This window comes from Notolepis coatsorum, assembly GCF_963971535.1.
Source record: "Notolepis coatsorum genome assembly, chromosome: 1".
Lineage (NCBI taxonomy): Eukaryota > Metazoa > Chordata > Actinopteri > Aulopiformes > Paralepididae > Notolepis > Notolepis coatsorum.
This window is the reverse complement of record NC_140165.1, coordinates 165,386,483-165,410,004: the sequence shown is the minus strand read 5'-3', so window position 1 is coordinate 165,410,004 and position 23,522 is coordinate 165,386,483. Positions and strand designations below refer to the sequence as shown.

General features: G+C 49.0%; 1 protein-coding gene across 1 annotated transcript; it reads left to right on the top strand.

Annotated features, from left to right (window-relative positions):
* Positions 1 to 13,736: 13,736 nt before the first annotated feature.
* LOC311228369 (eukaryotic peptide chain release factor subunit 1-like) lies at positions 13,737 to 16,136 on the top strand (the record flags this gene model as incomplete). The annotated part of the gene is made up of 2 exons (XM_084314277.1): positions 13,737 to 14,107; positions 15,132 to 16,136. The coding sequence occupies exons 1-2, from the start codon at positions 13,781 to 13,783 to the stop codon at positions 16,134 to 16,136; spliced, it is 1,332 nt and encodes a 443-aa protein (XP_084170403.1). The 5' UTR covers positions 13,737 to 13,780.
* Positions 16,137 to 23,522: the final 7,386 nt, after the last annotated feature.

The window sequence follows — 23,522 nt, the reverse complement described above, 5'->3', positions numbered from 1 at the left end:
CATCAGGTGGGAAAGTGTTCATCATATCTATATCATGTACTGGATGGCCAGAAGTTAAAGTACAAGCGGTAGTGGTTTAATAATACCATACTTATCAATACAGTCAGGGAATTGTACCCCTCAGTTACAATTGGTCCTTCGAGCCGGAGGGTAACTAGTGTAATATTAATATAGTGTTATTAATATTGAAATGGCCTATGATGAACACTCCACGAAACGGTCCTCCTAACGTAGAACGCCCGCAGCGCAGACGACAGCCACCTCAGTACTTAGAGGATTACGCTGTCAGTCAACTACCTAGCCTTCTACAAACGGTAAACGCGGTAAAAGTAGAAAGTAAAATTATGTCTGACCTTAACGACCAGGTTTCCCCGACCACAGAGGCCCTAGTGGGTTCTAATGTAACTGACCAAGCTCACGGTGGGGACCAGGAGGGAGCTGACATGCCTTTACCCCCCGCCAATACCGAAGAAGTAGTCCCCGACCAGCCCCGGGAGGAAGACAATCCTACAGAGAGAGAACTCTGCACGGAAGAAGAGGAGGAGAGCGCCGAGGAAATAGAGCGCCAGGACTCCCCAACGAGTACAGCCAGGAGCGGCTCACCCAGGAGCGGCTCACCTCTACAACCGTCTTCCCCCAGCGAAGCGGAGAGGATGCTATCACAGGCGTTCCTCGTCAGCCTGACAGCCGCTACCGAACGCGATCGACTTCAGGGTGAACGCGATCGACTCCAAGCACAGATGCTTATCGAGCGCGAACAACTCCAAGCGCAGCAACGGAGCGAAGAAGAGCGCATACGCCTGGAGATGAGACGCCTTCAGACGGAAGAGAATATGGCAAGAGACCGGGCCGACGCCCAGCGCGCCGCTGCCGGTGCCCAAAGAGAAGCAGATCTCACCAAGCGCGAAGCCGAGCGCGACACGTTACAAGCGCAGCTAATGGAGCAGCTGATCCTCAAGGCAACACCCTCTCCCTCCGCCAGGGGTTCAAGGAACTCGTCGAGACAACAGTCAAGGGCAGCGTCTCCTAACCGAGCAAGCGACCCTGAACTTGACCAACAGACCAAGCCGATACCCCCCGCAGACCCCCTTCCCAGACCGGTCCAAGCGAGACCCAGCTACAAGGAAGGAGCGGCATATACTGCGGAGAAGCTAAATAAACGACTACAGGATCTAGAGGACCTGATAGAAGAAGAAGAGGGAGAGGAGGAGAACCAAGCCCGACGACAGCACAGTACTCCACCGGACCAGGAGGTCCAGTACAGCCCAGGCTATACCCCCGCGGCGCTGCGCTACAGACCCCCGACTCTATTCACGGGTGAGCACGACGCACGACCAGCCCCGAGGAATAGCACCTGGACCAGCGGGCCATGGTACCCTGCCGGTACCAGCCCACAGAGAGGCGCAAGAGGAGACTCGCCTAGGAGGTCTCTCCCCCAACGCTCGCCGATGTATCAGCCATCCACGGCGTCATACATTGCCACGCCGACGTTCCCAGACTTCACCTATGAGAATCGAGCACAGTACACGGAGCTCCGGATGTGCTTAGAGACAATGATGGTGGATGTCGCTGATGAACGCCACAAGTATGCAATATTACTGAAGCACCTGAAAGTACCGCGAGCGCACAATATAGCGCTAGCCTATGCCACCTCTACGACCCCATACACCGCGGCTCTAGCAGCGCTGGACTAGAGATATGGACGTATATGGGACTACGTAATCCAAGAGATAAGGCATATTGATCGCCTACCCCCAGCAACAGACAATCGCTCATTAGACGACCTGTCGATAAAAGTGCAGTCCCTGGTAGGGATGCTGGGAGCGCAACGAGAAAAGGGCATGCACGAGCTATACGCCAACTCTAACGTCGAGAGGATTTTAGAGAAGCTGCCACCCGCAAGACAAGAGCGTTTTAGGCGGCAGAGAGACCACCGTGATCCTAACGGTCCCGAACCATCCCTCCTCGATCTAGCCGACTTCCTGGCGAGAGAAGTCAGCAGCTTACGACTGGATACGTTCGTGCGGAGCATGCCAAGCTCCAGAGAGGGACCCAGGAGAATAAACGATGGAAGAAGATCGGTGACTGTCATGCACCAATCAGAGTCAGTACCGAGCAGTAAGAGCCACAGTACCCCCTCGAGAAAAGAGAAGTGGAAGATGGTGTGCCCCTACTGTGAGAAGGAACACTGGCTGTCACAATGTGACCTGTTCACAAAGATGAATGCAGAAGAAGTGAGTCAATGGATAAAGTCCAACAGGCGCTGTTACCGATGTGCGCGCAGTCACATGGCAGCCGAATGCCGCCTAAAGAAAAGGTGCGGTCGGTGTGACGGAGCCCATCTAGATGTACTACACGACAGTAACAGAAGAAGGCCTGCACCTGCACCATCGAGCGGCACCAAGGCAAGTGTCATGTACATTGACCCCGCCAGCAGCAGCGGCGCCCAAGTGCTCTTAAAGGTAGTCCGTGTGACATTGAGCTACCAAGATAAAGTCATGGACACTTACGCCGTCCTTGATGACGGGTCAGAGAAGACCCTTCTGCTCGCGTCCGCTGCGGCCCAGCTGGGACTGCGGGGGAGCGAGAACCAAATGACGATTCGGACAATAAGAAGAGATTTAAAGACGATAAAGGGCGAGAATGTCTCCTTCACTATTGCAGCAAGCGGGCAGCCAGAGCGACGGTATAGGATTACAAATGCTTTCACCAGCCAAGAAATAGGACTATCGCAGTACACCTACCCCATCGCCAAGCTGATGGATAAATATGTGCACCTGCGTCAACTACCTATCCCGCTCATAGACGGCGCCACCCCGACCCTGCTGATAGGCTCCGACCATGCAGACCTCATCGTCCCGATAGACCGGGTCTATACAGGACCCCGAGGCTGTCCTGCAGCAGTCGAGACCCGCCTAGGGTGGACACTACAAGGCCCCCTCGCTAAATCTCTCAACCGAACAGCAGCCACTAGCTGCCTCCACTCCAGAACGACAGAAGAAGACACCACTCTCCTGCAGCATGTCGAGAGGCTATGGACACTAGAGACAATGCCCTTTAAGAACGAAAAGAAAGACATTCGTTCTAAAGAAGACATTTACGCCATCAACCTACTCGAGCAAGGGACAAAGAGAGTCACAGTCGGCGGAGTGATGAGATACGCAACTCCACTCCTGAGGCGAGAGGGAATGCCCACCTTTCACGCAAAGAAAGACGCCACGGAGCGGTATCTATTGAACACAGAGCGGCGCCTAGCCAAAGACCCCGCTCAAGAGAGTGTGTACCGCGCTGAGATTGAGAAGCTAATCACAGCGGGACACGTGACAAAGATTGACATTAAAGAGGCCGATCAGACGACCGAATCATGGTACGTGCCGCACCACAAGGTCCACCACAACGGCAAGGATCGCATTGTGTTTAACTGCAGCTACCAGATCGGATCCCAAAATCTGAATAAAGAGCTCTTGCCCGGCCCCACACTCGGCCCCTCTCTACTAGGCGTGCTACTACGCTTCCGCCAGGACAAGGTGGCTATCAGCGGGGATATCAAAGGGATGTTCCTGCAGGTGAGACTAGTGGAGGAGGACAAGCCCCTGCTGCGGTTCCTATGGAGAGAGAGGATCGGAGATTAGAACCCAGCCATCTACCAGTGGGAAGTCCTCCCCTTCGGAACCACATGCAGCCCGTGCTGTGCTACATTTGCACTACAGAAACACGTCGCAGAGGACCCAGCAGCAGATGAAGAGGTCCGACACAGTGTGAAGAACAGTTTCTACGTGGACAACTGTTTACAAAGCGTTTCGACTCAAGAAGAAGCCGAGGCTCTCCTAATCAAGCTACGCGCCTCCCTGATCAAAGGCGGCTTTGATCTCAGGCAGTGGGCCAGCAGTGACCCGCACGTATTGCGCAGCCTCTCCCCCGCGGACAAGGCTGCCAGCAGCGAGACCTGGATGGCGACCATCCCAGGAGAAGCCCAAGAAATGACACTAGGACTAGTCTGGCGCTTCAAAACAGACTCGCTCCACTATAGACACAAACCCCTGACCACAGAGCAGGGAAGGTCGACGGCGATACCGACCACCAGACGGAGTGTGTACAGAACACTCGCCAGACAATATGACCCGTTGGGATGTATTCTACCTTACACCACCAGGGCAAAGATGATTGTACGAGCACTATGGGACAAGGACCAGGGCTGGGACGACCCAATACCCGCACACCTTGCCTCCACATGGAGAGAGTGGGAGACGGAACTCCGCTCACTCCCAGGCGTCAATATACGCCGCAGCTACTTCCCACCCACAGTGAGGCCAGAGACATGCAAGATGGATCTACACGTCTTCAGCGACGCCTCCGAAGTAGCCTATGGATCGGTGGCCTACTTGCGTGCCCAAGAGAAGGGAGGAGAGATACACACTGCTTTCATCCTGGCTCGCTCAAGAATAGCCCCACGAAAGCAACAATCTATCCCGCGTCTAGAGCTCTGCGCAGCCCTAGCAGGAGCGCATCTAGCCACGTTAATCCAACGTGAACTCACCATTCCGGTGCACAGAACAATCTTGTGGTCAGATTCCACGACAGTACTGACATGGATCAAGTCTGATTCATGCAGATACAAGGTCTTCGTGGGAGTCAGAGTCACCGAGATTCAAGAGTTAACAGAAACAGCGAGCTGGCGGTATGTGGACACCAAACACAACCCAGCTGACGTCATCACCCGGGGAATGTCCCTGGATGACCTCACCCGTCGCAACATCTACAGTGACAGACCAGAATTCCTCAAGCTCCCGGAAGAAGAGTGGCCTACGCCCACCCCACGGGAAGCAAGTAAAGAGGAGGCTGAGAATAAGAAACCTATGTTCTGTGGACTGAGCACAGTCGCCTCCACAGACCCCAACATAGATGACTGCATTACCCTACAGAGTGCGCAGCTAAAGACATTCCTGTGGCGCCACCCAGAGATTCAGTCCACCACTGACATTTCAGCAGCTGACTACGAAGAAGCAGAGCTTCTTCTACTACAACGAGCCCAGAGAGACTCGTTCCCCGATGAGCTAGACTGTCTACAGGGAGGAAAGCCCGTCCCATCAGACAGCAGACTGCTCCACCTGGCACCCGAGAGCGACGCCCATAATCTCATCAGAGTGGGTGGTCGTCTGCGGAGAGCCCCCGATCTACCGGATGACGTTAAGCACCCGATAGTCTTGAACAGCCGACACAAGGTCACAGAGCTGATCATAAAGAAATACGACGAGGATGTACACCACACAGGAGCAGAGAGAGTATTCGCGGAGATCAGACGTCGCTATTGGATACTTCAAGGAAGAGAAGCGGTGCGACGCTTCCAGCGAACCTGTCTAGACTGCCGAAAGTGGCGTGCGCAGCCCAGCATACCCCGGATGGCTGACCTACCTCCCTGTCGCCTCCGACTTGGCGACAAGCCATTCCACTCCACAGGCATGGACTGTTTTGGCCCGTTGTATATAAAGAAACGAAGAGGAACCGAGAAGCGGTGGGGTATTGTATTCAAATGCATGACCACCAGAGCGATACATATCGAACTCCTTTCAACCATGAGCACAGACTCATTCCTTATGGCCTTCCGAAGATTCACATCACGGAAAGGAAAACCGTCTACATTGTTGTCTGATCACGGGACAAACTTCAAAGGCGGAGAAAGAGAGCTGAGAGAGAGCTTCCAAGCTATGGGCCCAGAACTTAAGACCCACCTCGCTCCATCCCAGATTGACTTCCAGTTTAATCCCCCGAACGCACCCCACTTCGGTGGAACCTGGGAACGAGAAGTACGTTCTATAAAGACAGCCCTGTACGCCGTGCTTGGGGCCCAGACTGTGGCGGAGGAAGTCCTAATGACAGTCCTCACGGAGATCGAGGGAGTATTGAACTCCAAGCCCCTCGGCTACGTCTCCAGTGATGTAGCAGATGTCGACCCAGTCACCCCCAACACACTCTTGATGGGGCGGCTAGACCCCGCGCTACCCCAGACAATGTACAGGCCTGAAGAAGCGAACGGCCGAAGAATGTGGAGGTACAGTCAAGTACTAGCTGACAAGTTTTGGAACAGCTTCCTACTCCACTACCTACCGTCTCTACAGACCCGCCAGAAGTGGGTAAAAGAGAGAGACAATTTGACAGAAGGAACAGTCGTCATGATTATCGACCAGTCACTACCCAGAGCTATGTGGCCGGCTGGCCGCGTAAGCAAAGTGATCACCGGTGCCGATGGCAAGGTCCGAGCAGCTGAAGTGCTCGTCCAAGGGCGAACTTACACACGACCCGTGGCGAGGCTAATAGAACTGCCCAGACTCCCAGACACTATCGATGACGACCATGACCCCATGACTTTGTGAGTTGACTGACCCTTACAGCGGACCTTGAGTCAAGTCAAGTCAAGAGTTTTAATTGTCACGGCATACAGGTATACAATGAAATGCGGGTGGTCTTGCCCGCAACGATGTGCAATACAGTGGTACATATAATAGAATCAAAAGAAGAAACAACATTGTGCAGTAACAGATAGCAGGTAACATGGAGTGACATCTCGATATCTGTACATAGTTATTTACAGCGCATGTGTGACATGCTATTAGCTTTGGTAGTGCAATACACTGTTCCTGTTATTCTAATTTAAAGTGACCTTTCCTTTGGCCATAAGTGTGCGTGTGTGCGACATGAGTGTGTGCCCGCTCATGTTAAAGTGTTAAGTGGCTGCTCGTGTGTGAGCGTGCACAGTGTGCGTGTCGTGTGTGTGTTCATGTGTGCTTGTGTGTGGACAGTTCAATGTTCTGAGCACTCAATGTACATTGTTCATGGCTCTGATGGCCTGGGGGAAGAAGCTGAGCCTAAACCGCTCTGTCCTAGTAGCTGAGATTTGCAGGCGTCTGCCTGACCTCAGCAGCTGAAACAGGCTGTTATTGGGGTGGTGAGGGTCTTTCATTATCCTGCAGGCTCTGGATTTGCACCTCTTGTTGTATAGAACCTGCAGGGGGGGTAGTGCAATACCCGTGGTACGCTCGGCTGAGCGCACCACTTTCTGTAGGGCCTTCTTGTCCTGTGCCGTGCTGTTTCCATACCAGGCAGTGATGTTTCCGGTCAGGATGCTCTCTACAGCTCCTGAGTAGAAGGACTGGAGTATCTTCCCCGATACTCTGAACTTCCTTAACTGTCTCAGGTGGTAGAGACGCTGTTTCGCCTTATTTACTACTGTGCCTATGTGTGTTGACCATGTCAGGTCCTCTGAGATGTGGACCCCCAGGTACTTGAAGCTGCTCACCCTGTCCACGGTAGCCCCGTTTATCATCAGTGGTGTGTGTGTCTCCCGCTGTCCTCTCCTATAATCCACGATCAGTTCCTTGGTTTTGCCAATGTTCAGGAGCAGGCTGTTGTCCTGGCACCAGCGTTCCAGTACCTCCACCTCCTCCCGGTAGGCCTTCTCGTCGTTGTCCGAGATCAGCCCCACCACCACCGTGTCATCTGCGAACTTCACTATGGAGTTGGAGCTGAACTTGGCCACACAGTCGTGTGTGTAGAGTGAGTACAGCAGGGGGCTCAGAACACAGCCCTGGGGGGACCCGATGCTCAGGGTGATGGTGTTGGAGGTCTGACCCCCCACCCTGACCGCCTGGGGTCTTTCGCTCAGAAAGTCCAGTACCCAGGCGCTCAGGGCGGAGCTCAGACCTAGCTCGATCAGCTTGTCCACCAGTCTGGTGGGGACTATGGTGTTGAACGCTGAGCTGTAGTCAATGAACAACAGTCTCACATAGCCCCCCTTCTGACGGTCAAGGTGCGAGAGGGTGCTGTGCAGTACCTGGGAGACCGCGTCGTCGGTGGACCTGTTTGTCCTGTATGCAAATTGCATAGGGTCCATATCACTGGGGAGGGAGGCACAAATGTGGTCCTTGACCAGCCTCTCGAAACATTTCATGACCACAGAGGTGAGTGCCACCGGTCTGTAGTCATTTGGACATGCTGGGGAGGGTTTCTTCGGCACAGGGATGATGGTAGACCTCTTGAAGCAGGCAGGGACCACTGACTCCGCCAGTGATTGATTAAATATGACGGTGAACACAGGGGCCAGCTGGTTGGCACAGGTCTTGAGTATACGTCCTGTTATGCCATCTGGGCCAGCAGCCTTCCTGGTGTTCACCTGCATAAATGCTCTTCTCACACTGTGTTCCGACAACGAGAGAGCGTCCCCCCCCCCTCGCGGTTGCCCCCCCCCCTCCACAACAGCCGGCGCGCCAGTGACGTCACTAGCCGGAGAGCCAGCAGCGCCACTGTCTACACCAAACCGAGCGTAGAAGGTGTTGAGCTTGTCCGCGAGGGAGGCGTCGTCGCTCCCCATTGACGGGGCGCTGACTTTATAGTCAGTTATTGACTTCAGTCCCTGCCATAATCCTCTTGTGTCGTTTTGTGCCATTTGTGTCTCCAGTTTGTCAGCATATGTCCTCTTAGCAAGTTTGACTGCTTTGCGTAGAGTATAGACTGAAGCCTTATACTCCTCCATGTTTCCTGACTCTCTACCCAGGTTGTAGGCGGTGGTACGAGAGTTCAGAGCTGCTCTAATAGTGCTATCCACCCACGGTTTCTGGTTTGGGAAAATCCGCACCGTTTTCCTGAGGACAATACCATCAGCTATTGTTGTTATATAGCACACCACTATGTCTGCTAATTCACTGACGTCACTGGCACTTCCTATGAACATATCCCAGTCCGTGTCTGCAAGCACGTCCTTGAGCGTGGCCTCTGATTCGTCGGTCCACTTCTTAGTCTCACGTGACACGACGGCGTCACGTGATCTCTGTTGATATGCCGGAAATAGCAAGATGGAGTCATGATCGCTCGAGCTTGTGGACCCCGTTAATGGCGGAGCGGCTACTGCCTTGTAACCCGCTTTGAACGGGGAATAGCAGTGGTCGAGTGTGTTCTTCCCTCTGGTGGAGCAAGCGATGTGTTGGAAAAAGGACGGCATCACTTTCTTCAGGTTGGCCTGGTTGAAATCGCCGGCCACTACCATCGCTGCGTCTGGGTGTTTGATCTGGTGTCTGTTGAGATGATCGTGTAATTCGCCCAGCGCTTTGCCCGTGTTCGCGTGTGGGGGAATATACACGGCAGTCATGACGACTGCTGTGAACTCCCTCGGGAGGTGAAACGGACGACATAGGATAGAAAGATGTTCCAAGTCCGGCGAACACGAGTTTGAGAGGACCTGCACCCCCTCGGGATTAACCCAGGAATTGTTCGTGATGAGGCAGACTCCGCCGCCGATGGTCTTTCCTGAGCCAGCGTTGCGATCTGCACGTAAGACTGTGAAGGCATCCGAGGGAGAGACGCTTTTGTCTGGGGTCGTCGACGTGAGCCATGTCTCTGTGAGACATATAATGTTGATGTCTCTCATCTCCCGTTGGAACCGGACCCTCGCTCTCAAATCATCCATCCTACCCTCCAACGAACGGGCATTCGCCAGAAAGATGGATGGAATTGCTGGGCGGTAAGCAGCTCTTTTTAGTCTCAATCTGATACCTCCTCGTCTTCCTCTGTGTCTTCTCCTGCCGTCGCCTTTGTTCTTTTCTTTGCCGCCATTCTCCCGTCTGATTTCTGCTGGCCATTCTAGGTCAAAAGTGTCTCCAAACTCCTCTTTGAGCCCGGGGTTCAGGTCCATAAGTGTCTGACGGTCGTATGACGTACCCATACGCATACCCATACTCATACCCATACCCGTACGAGTGGTAGACAGTGCAGGTAGACAGTAGACAGTGCGGTTAATCTGTCTCTGCTTAGCTAATTAGGTGGGACTAATTAGGGGGCGGCTGTTGTGAAGGATCAGATTAAACTGAATATATATATATTTATTTATGGATATATATTTGGTAGTATTTGTATATCGTTGATGTCCCCTGTATATTCCTTGTACAATATACACTGAATATCCCTTTAGTCTACTAACAGCCCATAATAGTTTCATTCTACCATTGGACGAGAACCTGGCGCCAGCAGCCAAGCCCCTTGGTTCAAGTTCAATCGTGCCGACAAACATGTCGTTACAAGCCCGGTTCCGCGTAGGAATACGTCTGGCGAAATACGAATGGTACTATTTGTTCACAGCGCATATATATATGGCGCAAGTAAAGTAGAACTTTCTTTTAGTCCATTAGTCCTTTACCCTCCAACCTAGTAACAGACGCGAAGCCTCACCCACGACGCACGTGTGGTGCAGTAAGGCCTACTTGGCCTCAGAATAGGCATTGAGACATCGTGTGGATTAATAGTTGAATTGTCATAGTTTGGCACTATACCGTCGAGTGGGACGTATTTCTATTAAGTTAATAATAGTCTATTATGTATGGTGCATCGTTCGGTTGGAGTTATAAAGTGAGCAGTACCCCCATCGTTCCTGACGTTATCTGGAGTCTTAACCAGGCTGGGCAGACCACGTGTGGTGCTTGCATCCGAGGAGCTCCGGGCCAGGACGAGTGGACCTGTACATTGGATTACTTTACCCGGACGACGGCGAGCCTTCCACGGCTTGGATTATCTACATGCTTTGGGTGCTTTGATTATGCCATGGATAACGGCCAACACTGCTGAGTGTTGGAACTACCCCCCCGAGAGGAGTCCAGGTGAGACGGCGCTCTACCCCGAGTGAGGTCGCCTCACGTCTCTTCGTTCTGGACCGGCAGCTACCGTCCACCAGAGGGCCCGGCTGTATTCATCTGCGGACCGAGGTTCTGTGGGCACCGTGTTCAGCACTCTGAATTCTCCCAAGAAATCGTCGGCCAGATGGGATACCGCCAGCGGCTCTCCTAACCCCCCCCCCCTACTGTCTTACAACCAGCGGGACCCCCCTTTAGTGTATCCAGCTATAATCATTTAAGTACCATCGCTATAGTTCCCTAAAGAACCAGGTTGTATACTTACTCCCTGCGTAACCAGAGATTGAACATTCAATGTTGATTTACCTACGAATACTCATTTGCCTTACAAGTGCATTTCAAATCATAAATGTCATTAAGTGAACGTTGTATATACCCTTTGCTATATAAAATATTCGATTTATACATTTGTGTGGACTTCGTTTCATCAGGTGGGAAAGTGTTCATCATATCTATATCATGTACTGGATGGCCAGAAGTTAAAGTACAAGCGGTAGTGGTTTAATAATACCATACTTATCAATACAGTCAGGGAATTGTACCCCTCAGTTACAATATGGATAAATTAACGCGAAAATTAACGCATTTAAAGTGGATTTGAATTAATATATGTCGTCATCAAATAAACCCTGTGCATCATTATAAGTTTGGATTTGGACAATAAATGCTGCATAACGATGTCTGGACATGATAAAGAGGAATTAAGCCATCCTGAAGCTGTGATTGTGACTGAAGTTACGGTTCACAACACCAGCCTGTGGTTGAGGGAAAGAGACAAGTGAAACCCACACAACGGGCACTTGAGGCGAATTATGCAAAGCAATGTAATGCAAGAAAAGCTAAACTTGGACAACTCACAAGCAAAAGAAATGTGTTACAAGCACTTATGGTTGATCACAGTAATGTTGAATTGGTTAAGCAAGAATACAATGAATTTTATTCTAAAACAAATGACTTCAAATCACTTCACAAATCAGTACAGCAGCTATTATCAGAAGAGGAAGCTTCAGAAGAACAAGATCAGTGGTACATGCCAAAGTTCAAAATTATATGTGAATTTCATGATAATGTTTTAGAATGGATAAATAATGCCCCTGCAGCTATGGCACAAAAGCCATCAGAAGTGACACCAGAAGTGACACCAGAAGTGACACATAGTGGCACATAGTGTGAAATCATTTGGCAATATTTCAGTTGGCATGAAATCCACTTCAGCACCACAGCATTAAGACAGTTAGAGGCCAAAAGGGCCGCTCTAGCCACACGTTCTGCTTATCTCAAGCCAAGACAAGCATTTGAATTGCAGGAGGCACAGCTCAAAGCAAAAAAGGAAGCATTTGAATTGGAAGTGGAAATTGCAGCTGCTGATGCCAGGTTAAAAGTACTGGATGTTACTAAACATGTAGACACCAAGTTTGATGTTAACCCCTTAATCCACATCAATGAATATTTTGCCTCAATGCAATCCTTACCAGTGGACAGCCAGAAGGTTAATTATGGATTGGATGATGAAGAGGAAGATGATGACTATGAAGAGGATGATGAGGCTGAAGGGAATGATGATGATGATGATGATGATGATGATAATGATGATGATGATGATGATGATGATGATGATGATGATGATGATGATGATGATGATGATGATGATGATGATGATGATGATGAAAATTATGAATTTGAAGGAGCAGCTTCCCATCCACCACTGAGACAAAGGTCTCAACATGCCCCTAGTGGCCAATTACGGCAGCCACAGAAACAAATGGCTCAGCAGCCTACAAGGTCACGAATGCCTGTTGCTCACCAACAACCTCAACAGCCTAACCCAAACCTTGGCTTACAAGATGTTCGTAAGAGCCAAAGCTATATGTGTTTAGGTTATTGTATTATTATGAATGTTTAATATTGATGGGATTTAGAGAGAGTCATTGAACCGTCGTATTTGTCATAATAGAGCAGTCTAGACCATAGAATCTTCTAGAACGTTTGTGGTGATGTCATAATATAACTTTCTAGAACATAAAACAGTCCGGAACGTTTGGGGTGATGTCATAGTAGTACTTTCTAGAACGTAAAACATTCTAGAACCACAGTATGACGTCATGATAGAAAGTTATGGAATCTTCATGATGTCACCGTATGATGTCATAACCGAACATTCTAGAACCTTTGGGTCTCTATATAAGCAGGTGTTTCCTCAGGAAGAAGGATTCTGGTGGCGATGAGATGGAGGGTTCCCCCTCTTGGGGGGGCCCTCCAAGAGAGGAGATGATGTTTGTATTGTGATTGTATGACAAGAGGAGCAGAGAAGAAGGAGACAGAGACGATAGAAATGTGTTTTGAAGATGAGAAGAAGAAGAGGAGTGTAAACTTTCTCAAGTGTGGGCGAAGCAAGAATTGTGGAGGGCAGTAATACGCCACGATGCGTCTACACTGCCGGAAATTCAAATAAGAAGAAGAAGAAGAACGGGTCTTTTTGCATCTTCGACCAGCCTCAATAGGACCGAACGGATGGACTCAACCATGGACTGAAGCCAGAAGCCAACAAGTGGATTTACGGCTTTCACATTACGAAGGAATTTCCATGTGTCGAGTTGGCGGTGATTTTGGAGACTGGGAAAATACAGTTTTCTTACCTTGTAGTAGTACTTGTAGCTTGTATTAGTACTTGTAGCTAGTATGAACCACTTGTAGTAGTATTTGTAGTAGTGACAGGAATATTTAGGAAAGTAGATTTAGGACCACTTCTGTAAAGAGAGACTTTGCAAATAAACCATTTGGATAACTTTACTTGGACTGGAGCGGCTGTGGACATTGCTTTTCTTTATCAACGGACGTACTACTCACAAGTAAGTAATTTGACCAGTGGAGTGGATCGTCGGCCCTCACACCCGAAGAGGCAGTTTGTGTGGAAGAGAGAAACCGGCTGTGGGAAAGGCAACGTCATTTCTAACGGCCACCGGTTCACGAGCTCGGCGGCCGTTAGCTAGCAGCGCAAGAGACGGAGAGACTGAGAGAGAGAGAGAGAGAGCGACCGAAGCGGTGTTGTGTTGCCCCCCCCTCCCCCCGAGGTGCTGTGAAGCAGCGATTACAGCAGTGGCAGAAAGATGGCGGGCGACCCTAGCGCAGCAGACAGGAACGTGGAGATATGGAAAATCAAGAAGCTGATCAAAAGTTTGGAAGCCGCCCGCGGTAATGGAACCAGTATGATCTCGCTGATCATCCCCCGCAAGGACCAGATCTCCAGAGTGGCCAAGATGTTGGCTGATGAGTTTGGCACCGCCTCTAACATTAAGAGTCGAGTCAACAGGCTCTCTGTGCTCGGTGCCATCACCTCTGTACAGCAGAGGCTAAAACTCTACAACAAGGTGCCACCTAACGGTCTGGTGGTGTACTGCGGCACCATCGTCACAGAGGAGGGCAAAGAGAAGAAAGTGTTATGGTTTGACACCGACCCCAAACGCTAACGACACAGAGAGAGTAGTTTCAGAGTTAGCCAAAAACTAGGGCTTGTTTTATTTCACAGAATAGCAGCATGAACTTGGTTGAAAACAGACAAAGACTGGGATAAAAGCATTTGAGGAATGTTGCTGCTCTGCAGCTTCTCCCGGGGAGGTTCGTCTGAGGTATCTGACAGTGACGTCAGAGCCGCTCTGCAGAATCCTCCCGGCAGTACTCCGAGGTGGTAGCGGGACAGGGAGAGAGAGAGAGCGGGTTAGCTCAGAGTACAGTTGGGAACAGACAGGTGACAGGTGAAGTGACTTGTCCCAAACAGATAATCCAAGTGATTGAATCTTCGGTGTAAATACACACTGTGAGCAATGTCCCAACAACAATCCAAGTGATAGAATCTTCGGTGTGAATACACACAGTGAGCGATGTCCCAATAATAATCCAAGTGATAATATCTTCGGTGTGAATACACACAGTGAGCAAAGTTCAAACAATAATAAATCCCAATGAACAATCCAAAAACAGGCAAAGGGTGAGAGACAGACTGAACAAAAAGCAGGATCTCTTCAGTGTTTACACACACGAAAAATGATAGGGTCAAAAGACTGTCTTGCAAAACTCACCCAGGCGCTGTGCGTAAAGAGAGCAGATCAAACAGGGCGAGCGCGTCGTTACGGGGAACGGGTTGTCCAAGCGGAATACTCCTTGAGAGTCCTGGGAGGCAAAGCACAGGGAACAGCAGGCAACGGAAGGAACGGCAAATGCAGAGAATATATCAAAACGATCCAACAACACTTGATGGGGAATCAGGGTATATATAATCAAAAGGAATGCTTAATGACAAGCTGTGACAGCTGCGGGATGAGATTGACAAGCGTGTGGTTGGGGAAGCACCAATCAAACGGCGTCTACAGGAAGAAGCGTGTGAAGAGGAGAATGCAATTAATTAACTGAAAACTTAAAGGAACAGAGCGAGTAGGTGAGCAGCGGACAAAAACCTCACAGAAAGTCAACATCGACTTTGAACCCTTCAAGCCCATCAACACCTCCTTGTATCTATGTGACAACAAGTTCCACACCGAGGCACTAACGGCCCTGCTCTCTGACGACAGTAAGTTTGGCTTCATCGTCATCGACGGCAGCGGCGCCCTCTTTGGCACACTTCAGGGCAACACCAGAGAGGTGCTGCAAAAATTCACTGTGGACCTGCCCAAGAAGCACGGCAGAGGAGGACAGTCAGCCTTACGTTTTGCCCGTCTGAGGATGGAGAAGAGACACAACTACGTGAGGAAGGTGGCAGAGACGGCCGTCCAGCTCTTTGTATCCAATGACAAGGTCAATGTGGCTGGAATGGTCCTGGCCGGGTCTGCCGATTTCAAGACCGAGCTCAGCCAATCTGACATGTTCGACCCGAGGTTACAGGCAAAGGTGTTGAAGCTGGTAGATATTTCCTACGGGGGTGAGAATGGATTCAACGAGGCCATCGAGCTGTCGGCCGAGGTCCTCTCCAACGTCAAGTTCATCCAGGAAAAGAAGCTCATAGGGCGGTACTTTGACGAGATCAACCAGGACACAGGGAAGTACTGTTACGGAGTTGAGGACACGCTGAAGGCCTTGGAGAGGGGAGAGGTGGAGATCCTCATCGTCTACGAGAACTTAGACACCATGCGTTACAAACTCCTCGTGCACAGGGCAGAGACCATCGGATTAGAGAATGATGAGAAGACCTTGTATTTAACGCCGGAACAGGAGAAAGACAAGTCTCATTTCACAGACAAGAAGACGGGGCAGGAACACGAGCTGCTGGAGAGTATGCCCCTGCTGGAATGGTTAGCTAAAAACTACAAGAAATTTGGCGCCACGCTGGAGATAGTCACAGACAAGAGCCAGGAGGGCTCCCAGTTCGTCAAGGGCTTCGGAGGCGTCGGGGGTATCTTGCGGTACAGGGTGGACTTCCAGGGCATGGAGTACCAGGGAGAGGATGACGACTTCGACTTGGATGACTACTAGGTAGTCAGGGACAGATTAAAAAAAAAAGAAAAAAAAAAAAGAAAAAGCAAAAGCAAAAGCAAACGAATGAATGAAGAAATGAGTAAAGAAAAATGCCACCTCTCTTTTGCAGCAAGTGAGAGGAGGAGCCGAATTCACCATATATATATATATATATATTCCTTATATATATATGACAAGACACACTCTCCAAAACATACCGGTCGCATAAAACACACCAACATGCACTCACATCTCATATGCGCGCGCGCACACTAAAACTCGGCACAGGCTGAAGAGGAGTGAGATTTTGTTTTTCGATCCAGAGAGGGAGAAAGCCCTTCCTGAATAAATCCCTGCCTTAGAGTGCTGGTTCTTTCCCCTAGTTGGATTGGACTCGACTCGTTTTTGTTCTTTTTCTTTTCTTTCTCTCTCCTCCCGTCCATTTTGAATTAACACAACAGCAAGCTCCCAGAACCCTCGCTGCCCCAAACACCCACCACCCCTCTGTCTGAAGAACAACTTTGGACTCACTCCTCTCATATAGAAAAAAAATATATATTTTCCTTTCTTTACTCATCTGTCCTCGCCCCTCTTCCCCTCCTATGCTTTCTCTCTTTCTATTATCTTTTTTTTCTTTTATTTTTGCATTTAATTTTTTTACTGGTAACTGCTGCTGTTGTATTTTATGAGTGTTTTTTTTTTACCTGGGTTTCTGTAGAGAAAGGGGGACAACGTATTAAATTTGAACTGCCGATAACCAAAAAAAATTATAAAAACGTGTAGTAGTACTTGTAGCTTGTATTAGTACTTGTAGCTAGTAGGAGCCACTTGTAGTAGTATTTGTAGTAGTGACAGGAATATGTAGGAAAGTAGATTTAGGACCACTTCTGTAAAGAGAGACTTTGCAAATAAACCATTTGGATATCTTTACTTTGCACTGTGGACATTGCTTTTCTTTATCAACGGACGTACTACTCACGAGTAAGTAATTTGACCAGTGGAGTGGATCGTCAGCCCTCACATTACCTTGAGGTGGCCGCGTCGTTGGATACAGACTCCTTCATTGACGCTCTCCGGCGCTTCCTCGCGAGAAGAGGACAGGTGAAAATCCTCCGTTCATGTCATGGTTTTTGCCTTATTTCACCTTTCTGTGAGGGACAGCTGTCTATTTTTGCTTTATTTCACCTCTGTGAGGGATAGCTGTCAATCCCTGTTCCCTGTGGTTAATTGCCTCATGGGTCGGCAGGTGTGTGGGCTTGATTGCACCTGATGCAGTGCAGCTGTGCCTATGGCCATGTGGAATCTATTTAAGTTTGGAGATCGCAGTGTCAACTGCTTTTTCATTTCCTAGTGTTGGCTGTCCTTTTGGTCACGCTCATTATATTGAAGTGTAGTCTGATCTCTGATTCAGAATTGAGCTTTATGGTAGTCATTCTTATTTTAGGCTACTCACGTGATTCTACACATACACTCCCTTAGTGGAGGTTTATTGTTTTACTTTTTCCAATATAAACTCCTTTATTAGGAGGTGTCCTTGTGGCTTATTTACTTTTATACTATACCTCTTTATTGAGAGTAGTCCTGTTTTTTGGGACTCGATTTATTTTCTTAATTACTCACTTTGAGATTTCTACCTGTAAAGGTTGTTTTCTGTTTAATTTTTCCCCTCCTAAAATATCTGCGTAAGCAGTCTAGTGGTTGTCCGTTTCATGGATAACTTTGAGAGTCCCTGTTATCTGTTCATGACCCATACACACACACACAGCCCTCACAGTTCAGACAACAGGACTTGTCTGGGAGCGGATGATCAGGCCGGTCAGGAAGATTCTCAGCTTAGGGCGCGGATCCACCTGCCTCATATTTCTGCGCGCAAGAGTCTTTTTTCAATGTATTCCAATGGGGAGGGAGCGTATGCGGCCGCACGGCCGCCTATAAGGAAATGCGCTGCAGTCAGCTTATTTTTTCAGCGCATTTCAGCTTTTTTGTGCGGCCGTACACAGCGTTTTAAAGTTGAAACTTTCTGAACTTTCTTCTTCTGTGAGAACTGGAGTCTGGAGCACAGCCCAATTGCTGAATACACGAGAAGAGAAAGGAGCGGTTTCAAGGGTGTTTAATGGAAATTGAGCAACACAGGAATTGGGGGGAAATAGAACAGGGTTAATGTTCTGTCCTGTGGCTGCCACGGCGGCAGTGAGCGAGCAAGCGGTCCTGGTGCTTGTCGGGGGAGCTGCTGGGTGGCAGCGGGTGAATAGGTGTTCCTCTTCGGGAACAGGTGACGTCCAGACAGGGACGCTGGAGCTGCTGGGTGGCAGCGGGAGAATAGATGTTCCTCTTCGGGAACAGGTGACGTCCAGACAGGGACGGCGGTCCTGGGCAGTGGTAATTAATACCACGACAGCTTCTGGTCAGCGTCGAGGTGTAGATATAGTCCCCTCATCAGGGGAGGATAGGGTGCAGCTGGGGAGAGTGGGGTGCTTGCCCGTGTGTGAATTAGGGGGATGGAATACAGCTGGGTGAATGAGGGTGAAGGAAGGGGTGACTGAAGAAAGAGAGGATGATGAGGAGTGCGCAGTGGATAGAGAGGGGGATGAAGAGGAGCGTGTGGAGGACGTGAGGGGAAAAGGAGGGGGAGTGAAGTAGGCCCGTGCTGTGATTATGACATCTTCTTCTTCTTTAGAATTTCCGGCAGTGTAGACGCATCGTGGCGTATTACTGCCCTCCGCAATTCTTTTGATGAGCTCTTCTTCTTCTTCTTTCTTCTTTTGAATTTCCCGCCGGCGTATTACTGCCCTCCTCAGTTCTTATACTACGCTAGTGGTGTGCCATAGTTAGGCCTCTGGTAAACCAACTTTTGATTGTTTACCCTCTTCTTCTTCTCACCTTCAAAACACACTATCTCCTTCTTCTCTGCTCCTCTTGCCTGTCCAATACTAATAAATACAATAACGCTATATCCTCTGGTACAACTCTGAAGCATGCAGAAATGTCAGCACTGCCTCTGTGATCAGCTGGTGGTTCTCATTATCCATGCCAAAGAAAGATTTAAGAGAGAAGGAAGAGACTCCCAACTCTACCAGACTTTTATAAAAGATTTCCCTCACTTTCCTATACCTTTCACACTTTAGGAAGACATGCCCGACAGTTTCAGTCTCTCCACATTCACACCCCCCATCTGGATGTTTTCCCACAATGCACAAGGTACTGTTCAACCCACAGTGTCCCAGCCTCAATCTACACATCTTCACCCTATCACTCCTCGACCCATATCCATCCACCTTGATTTTGACCCGAGGCTGCAGAGAGAAATAGTTCCTTCCCTTGGTCCCCCTTTCCCACTCAGCCTGCCACTCAGCCTCAACTCCTTTCTTTATCTTCTCTCTGAGTTCCACTCTTCCCATTGAAATGCATATCTCTTCCTCCCTTCCCAGGCTCTGTTTGGCAAGGGAGTCAGCCATCTCATTTCCCGCAATCCCAGCGTGCCCCGGGACCCAACAAAACTCCACTGCCTTCGCAATCCTATATAAAACCAACATTATTTCCTGAATGAGATCAGGGCGAGCTTTAGACCCACCTGCACTCAGAGCCATCAGTGCAGCAGCCGAGTCAGAACATATAATCACCTGGCTTGGTCCCACTTCCTCCACCCACCACAATGCCCAGAGGATGGCAAGCAACTCTGTCACAAATACAGAGCTGTCATCAGATATTCTTTGTCCCTTACCGATCCCTAACCGAGGCACACACCACCCAAAGCCTGCCCTCCCACTTTCAGGATCCACAGAGCCATCAGTGAAAACATCCAGATACCCTGAGTCCAGAAGGAACCTCTCTATTTCTCCCACAATCTCGCCCTTATCATCCTCCATCAAGAACCTAAATTCAATGACTTGATCCGGCACTAGCCAAAATGGCACTGACAGCCAACGAGTGTGCTCCGCAACCCCCCCCCCCCTGATGCAATCTCAACTTCCTGGCCCACTGATCAATACTGGCCAAAAAAGGCTTATACTTATCCCCATCTCCTGAAAGTAAACACCTAGCTGGGAAGGACAGACTTGTCCCACCCAATTTTGCCCAGTACTGTAGCCCTAACTTTACTCTCCTCAGGTTTAAGGGCAACTCCCCCATTTCAACCAATAGTGCTGAACCTGGGCCCTCATTCATCAACGTGTTCTACGCACAGATCTGTGCTTACCCTGTGCGTACGATCATTTCTAAGCAAAGAGTGGGATTCATCAATTTCGATTTGAACTTGACTCCGTGCTTACATCTACGCACAGGTCAGACCAGGCGTACCTGGCGCCCAGTGGTAGAATATCGTTACTACGCATAAGCACTCCTCAGTCCTGCATTAGTTTCAAGGCGGAAATAAGCTTCCGTGCATTAGTGTTCAACTTCTGTATGACCCGTAATTCATTATAGTTCATTGTAAAATAGCGACAGTAGTGTAATTATAACGGGCTCACACGCGAACAAGAGGTTGGCCTGCTTGTTTGGCACGGGGGGGCAGACGCAAAACACCAACCTCCAAACGCGATTAGATATTGTTTCAAATAAAAAGCTAATTATTTTGTGTGTCATGTTTCCAAATAAGATTGGTCACGAAATGCTTTCTACTTCAATTTGTTGGTTAGAATAGATGACCTCTGTTGAAACTTCACTGAGACTAACAGTCTATTTGTGAGCTCCCGCACAGATGATAATAATAATAATAACAATAATAATAATAGCTTCATTTTATATAGCGCCTTTCAAGAGACCCAAGGTCGCTTTACATAGATAGGGGGGGGGGAATAACAAAGTAACAAACATAGTGGACAGACACACAACATATATATATGATGATGGAATTCATTCAAGATCCTCTCCACCCTCGGGTCTTTGCCACCGCGGCACGGTCCATCGTGATATTGGAGATGGATCGACCAATAGACTGTTACTGTAGCTGTCAAAGCTCCATCACAAATGCAGTTATGTGAATAGAAAGGGATTCCACTAAGTCAATGTTGCGATGCGCATTTGCCTGATACATGTTATTGCTGGATGCCGGGAGGAAGGCGATGCTGAATGTTTTCAATTCATTAAATAAAACGGATACTTTTTGCAAGGGTTTACTGACTGTCATACAAATGATCAACCAACTACATACTGTAACTTTTCAGTGCACATTCTTATTTACATTATGACAACAGCCTTGTGAGTTCCCGCAGTGACCCGCACACAGACATGATGGAATTCAAGTTCATGTTTGTATTGATCACATATAGGCAGGCTACACATGGCGTATCGGCTACATCATACATGGCAGTAAGATTCATTGTTCTTGTATAGCTCTCGTATTATTGTTTATGTAGGCTACCCAATACTGACATCAAAATGGATTGTAGTATGCCTCTAGAAATCATATGCAGCAGGTAGAAAATTTACGGGAGATCCATCGCGATTTGGAATCAAATTGAGGAGAACTTTAATCCCTGGGTATTAATCAAACAACACGGGAAAAGGCAGTCATATTCCAGTGCGGTCTTTATTAGCCGACAACAAAATAGATGCCTCTAAAAATCATATAGCCAATCGAACACAACTAATAAAGGCATTCATATTACAGCACGGTTATAATGACACACAACCAACGCCAAACAGTGGTCAACGAACGGTCTTTATTAGTATTTTGAGCTGTCCAGGCAGAATTGCAGCAATGGTCTTAGGGAGCCGTTGATATCTGACATCACCGTTTACAAATCCGCCTTTTATTTATCCCATAATACGCGATAGTGTCTTCTTGGTTCGACAGCAGTGAATTCTCCGTGGAGTTTCTCAGAGTCCCGCTCGGGTCAGTCCATTATTTCACATCCCATGGGGGGTGTTTCCTCACTTTCATGACCATATATGGATAATCATGCACGAGCATTGACGGTAGAACAAAGTTCTACGGAGGAGCGTAGAGCCTGCGTACGCACCGTGTGATGAATCCCGACTTCCCTGTGCGTACACTAGTTCTACATTCCGTGCTTACGTGTGGAAATAGAACATATTCTACATCCACGTTGATGAATGAGGGCCCTGGTGTGGTCTTAAAAGCTCCACAGCAGATTCTCAGAGCCTTGCACTGAAGCACATCCAGCTTTCGTAAATTAGACTTGGCCGCAGAGCCGTACACATAACATCCATAATCAATTACTGACCTGATCATCGCCTGATATATCATGCACGTGGTCTCTCTATCCGCTCCCCACCCACTCCCAGCCAAACTTCTCAGCACATTCACTATTCTTTCACACTTTGCCAGGGTTTTCTCTATATGAGCAGCCCAATTCAGTCTTTCATCGAACCAAACTCCCAAAAATTTAAACACCTTCACTCTCTCTAAGGGAGATCCATACATAACCAGCCTTCCCCTAGGCACATTCTTTCTAAAACCAAAAATCATATAATTAGACTTAAGAGGCGGAGATTTTAAAACCCCACTTGTCTCCCCATTCCTCTACATCCCCCAGAGCTCTTTGTACCTGCTTTAAACAATACTCAACAATCTTCCCTCTTTTCCATATGGCCCCATCGTTACAGAGTGATGTCATAGTAGTACTTTCTAGAACGTAAAACATTCTAGAACCACAGTATGACGTCATGAAGTTATGGAACCTTCGTGATGTCACCGTATGATGTCATAACCGAACATTCTAGAACCTTTGGGTCTCTATATAAGCGAGTGTTTCCTCAGAACGCAAGAGTTTTGTGGGATGGGAATCTGGCCGTAGGGTGTGGTAGTGAGGGGCAGGTGGAGAGGGCTAGGAAGATGGGGAGCATTGGTGGGGTGGGTATAAGTAGGGTGGCGAGAGTAGGGGAGGGGGGATGTAAGGGGGTGATAGCTGGGGTACCGGTCGAGGTTACAGTAGAGCAGCTGGTGGAAAAGCTAAAGGAGAATGGGCGTAATGGCATAGTTAAGAGTGCAGAAAGGATGAAGAGGGGAGCAGAGAGGGCAGTGACGGAGACGGTAGTGATTACGTTTGAGGGTGGGGTTGTTCCTAGGGAGGTGTTTGTAGGGCGTAGGATGTATAGGGTTAGGGCATTTGTCCAGAATCCTCTTAGGTGCTATAGGTGCCAGGAGTTTGGCCATATAGCTACCACGTGTAGGAAGGGGCTGAGGTGCGCTAGGTGTGGCGGGGAACATGAATATGGGAAGTGTGGAGAGGGAGTGAAGCCGAAGTGCTGTAGTTGTGGTGGGGAGCATAGTGTAGCGTTTAGGGGGTGTGAGGTGATGAAGAAGGAGGTCGCGGTTCGGAGAGTGAGAAAGGAGGGTAAGTTGTCGTATGCTGAGGCGGTTAGCAGGGTAGGACAGGGCAGTCAAGAAAGGGTGCAGGGGGTGGAAGGAGGGCATGTGGCAGAGAGGGTAGAGCAGGTGGA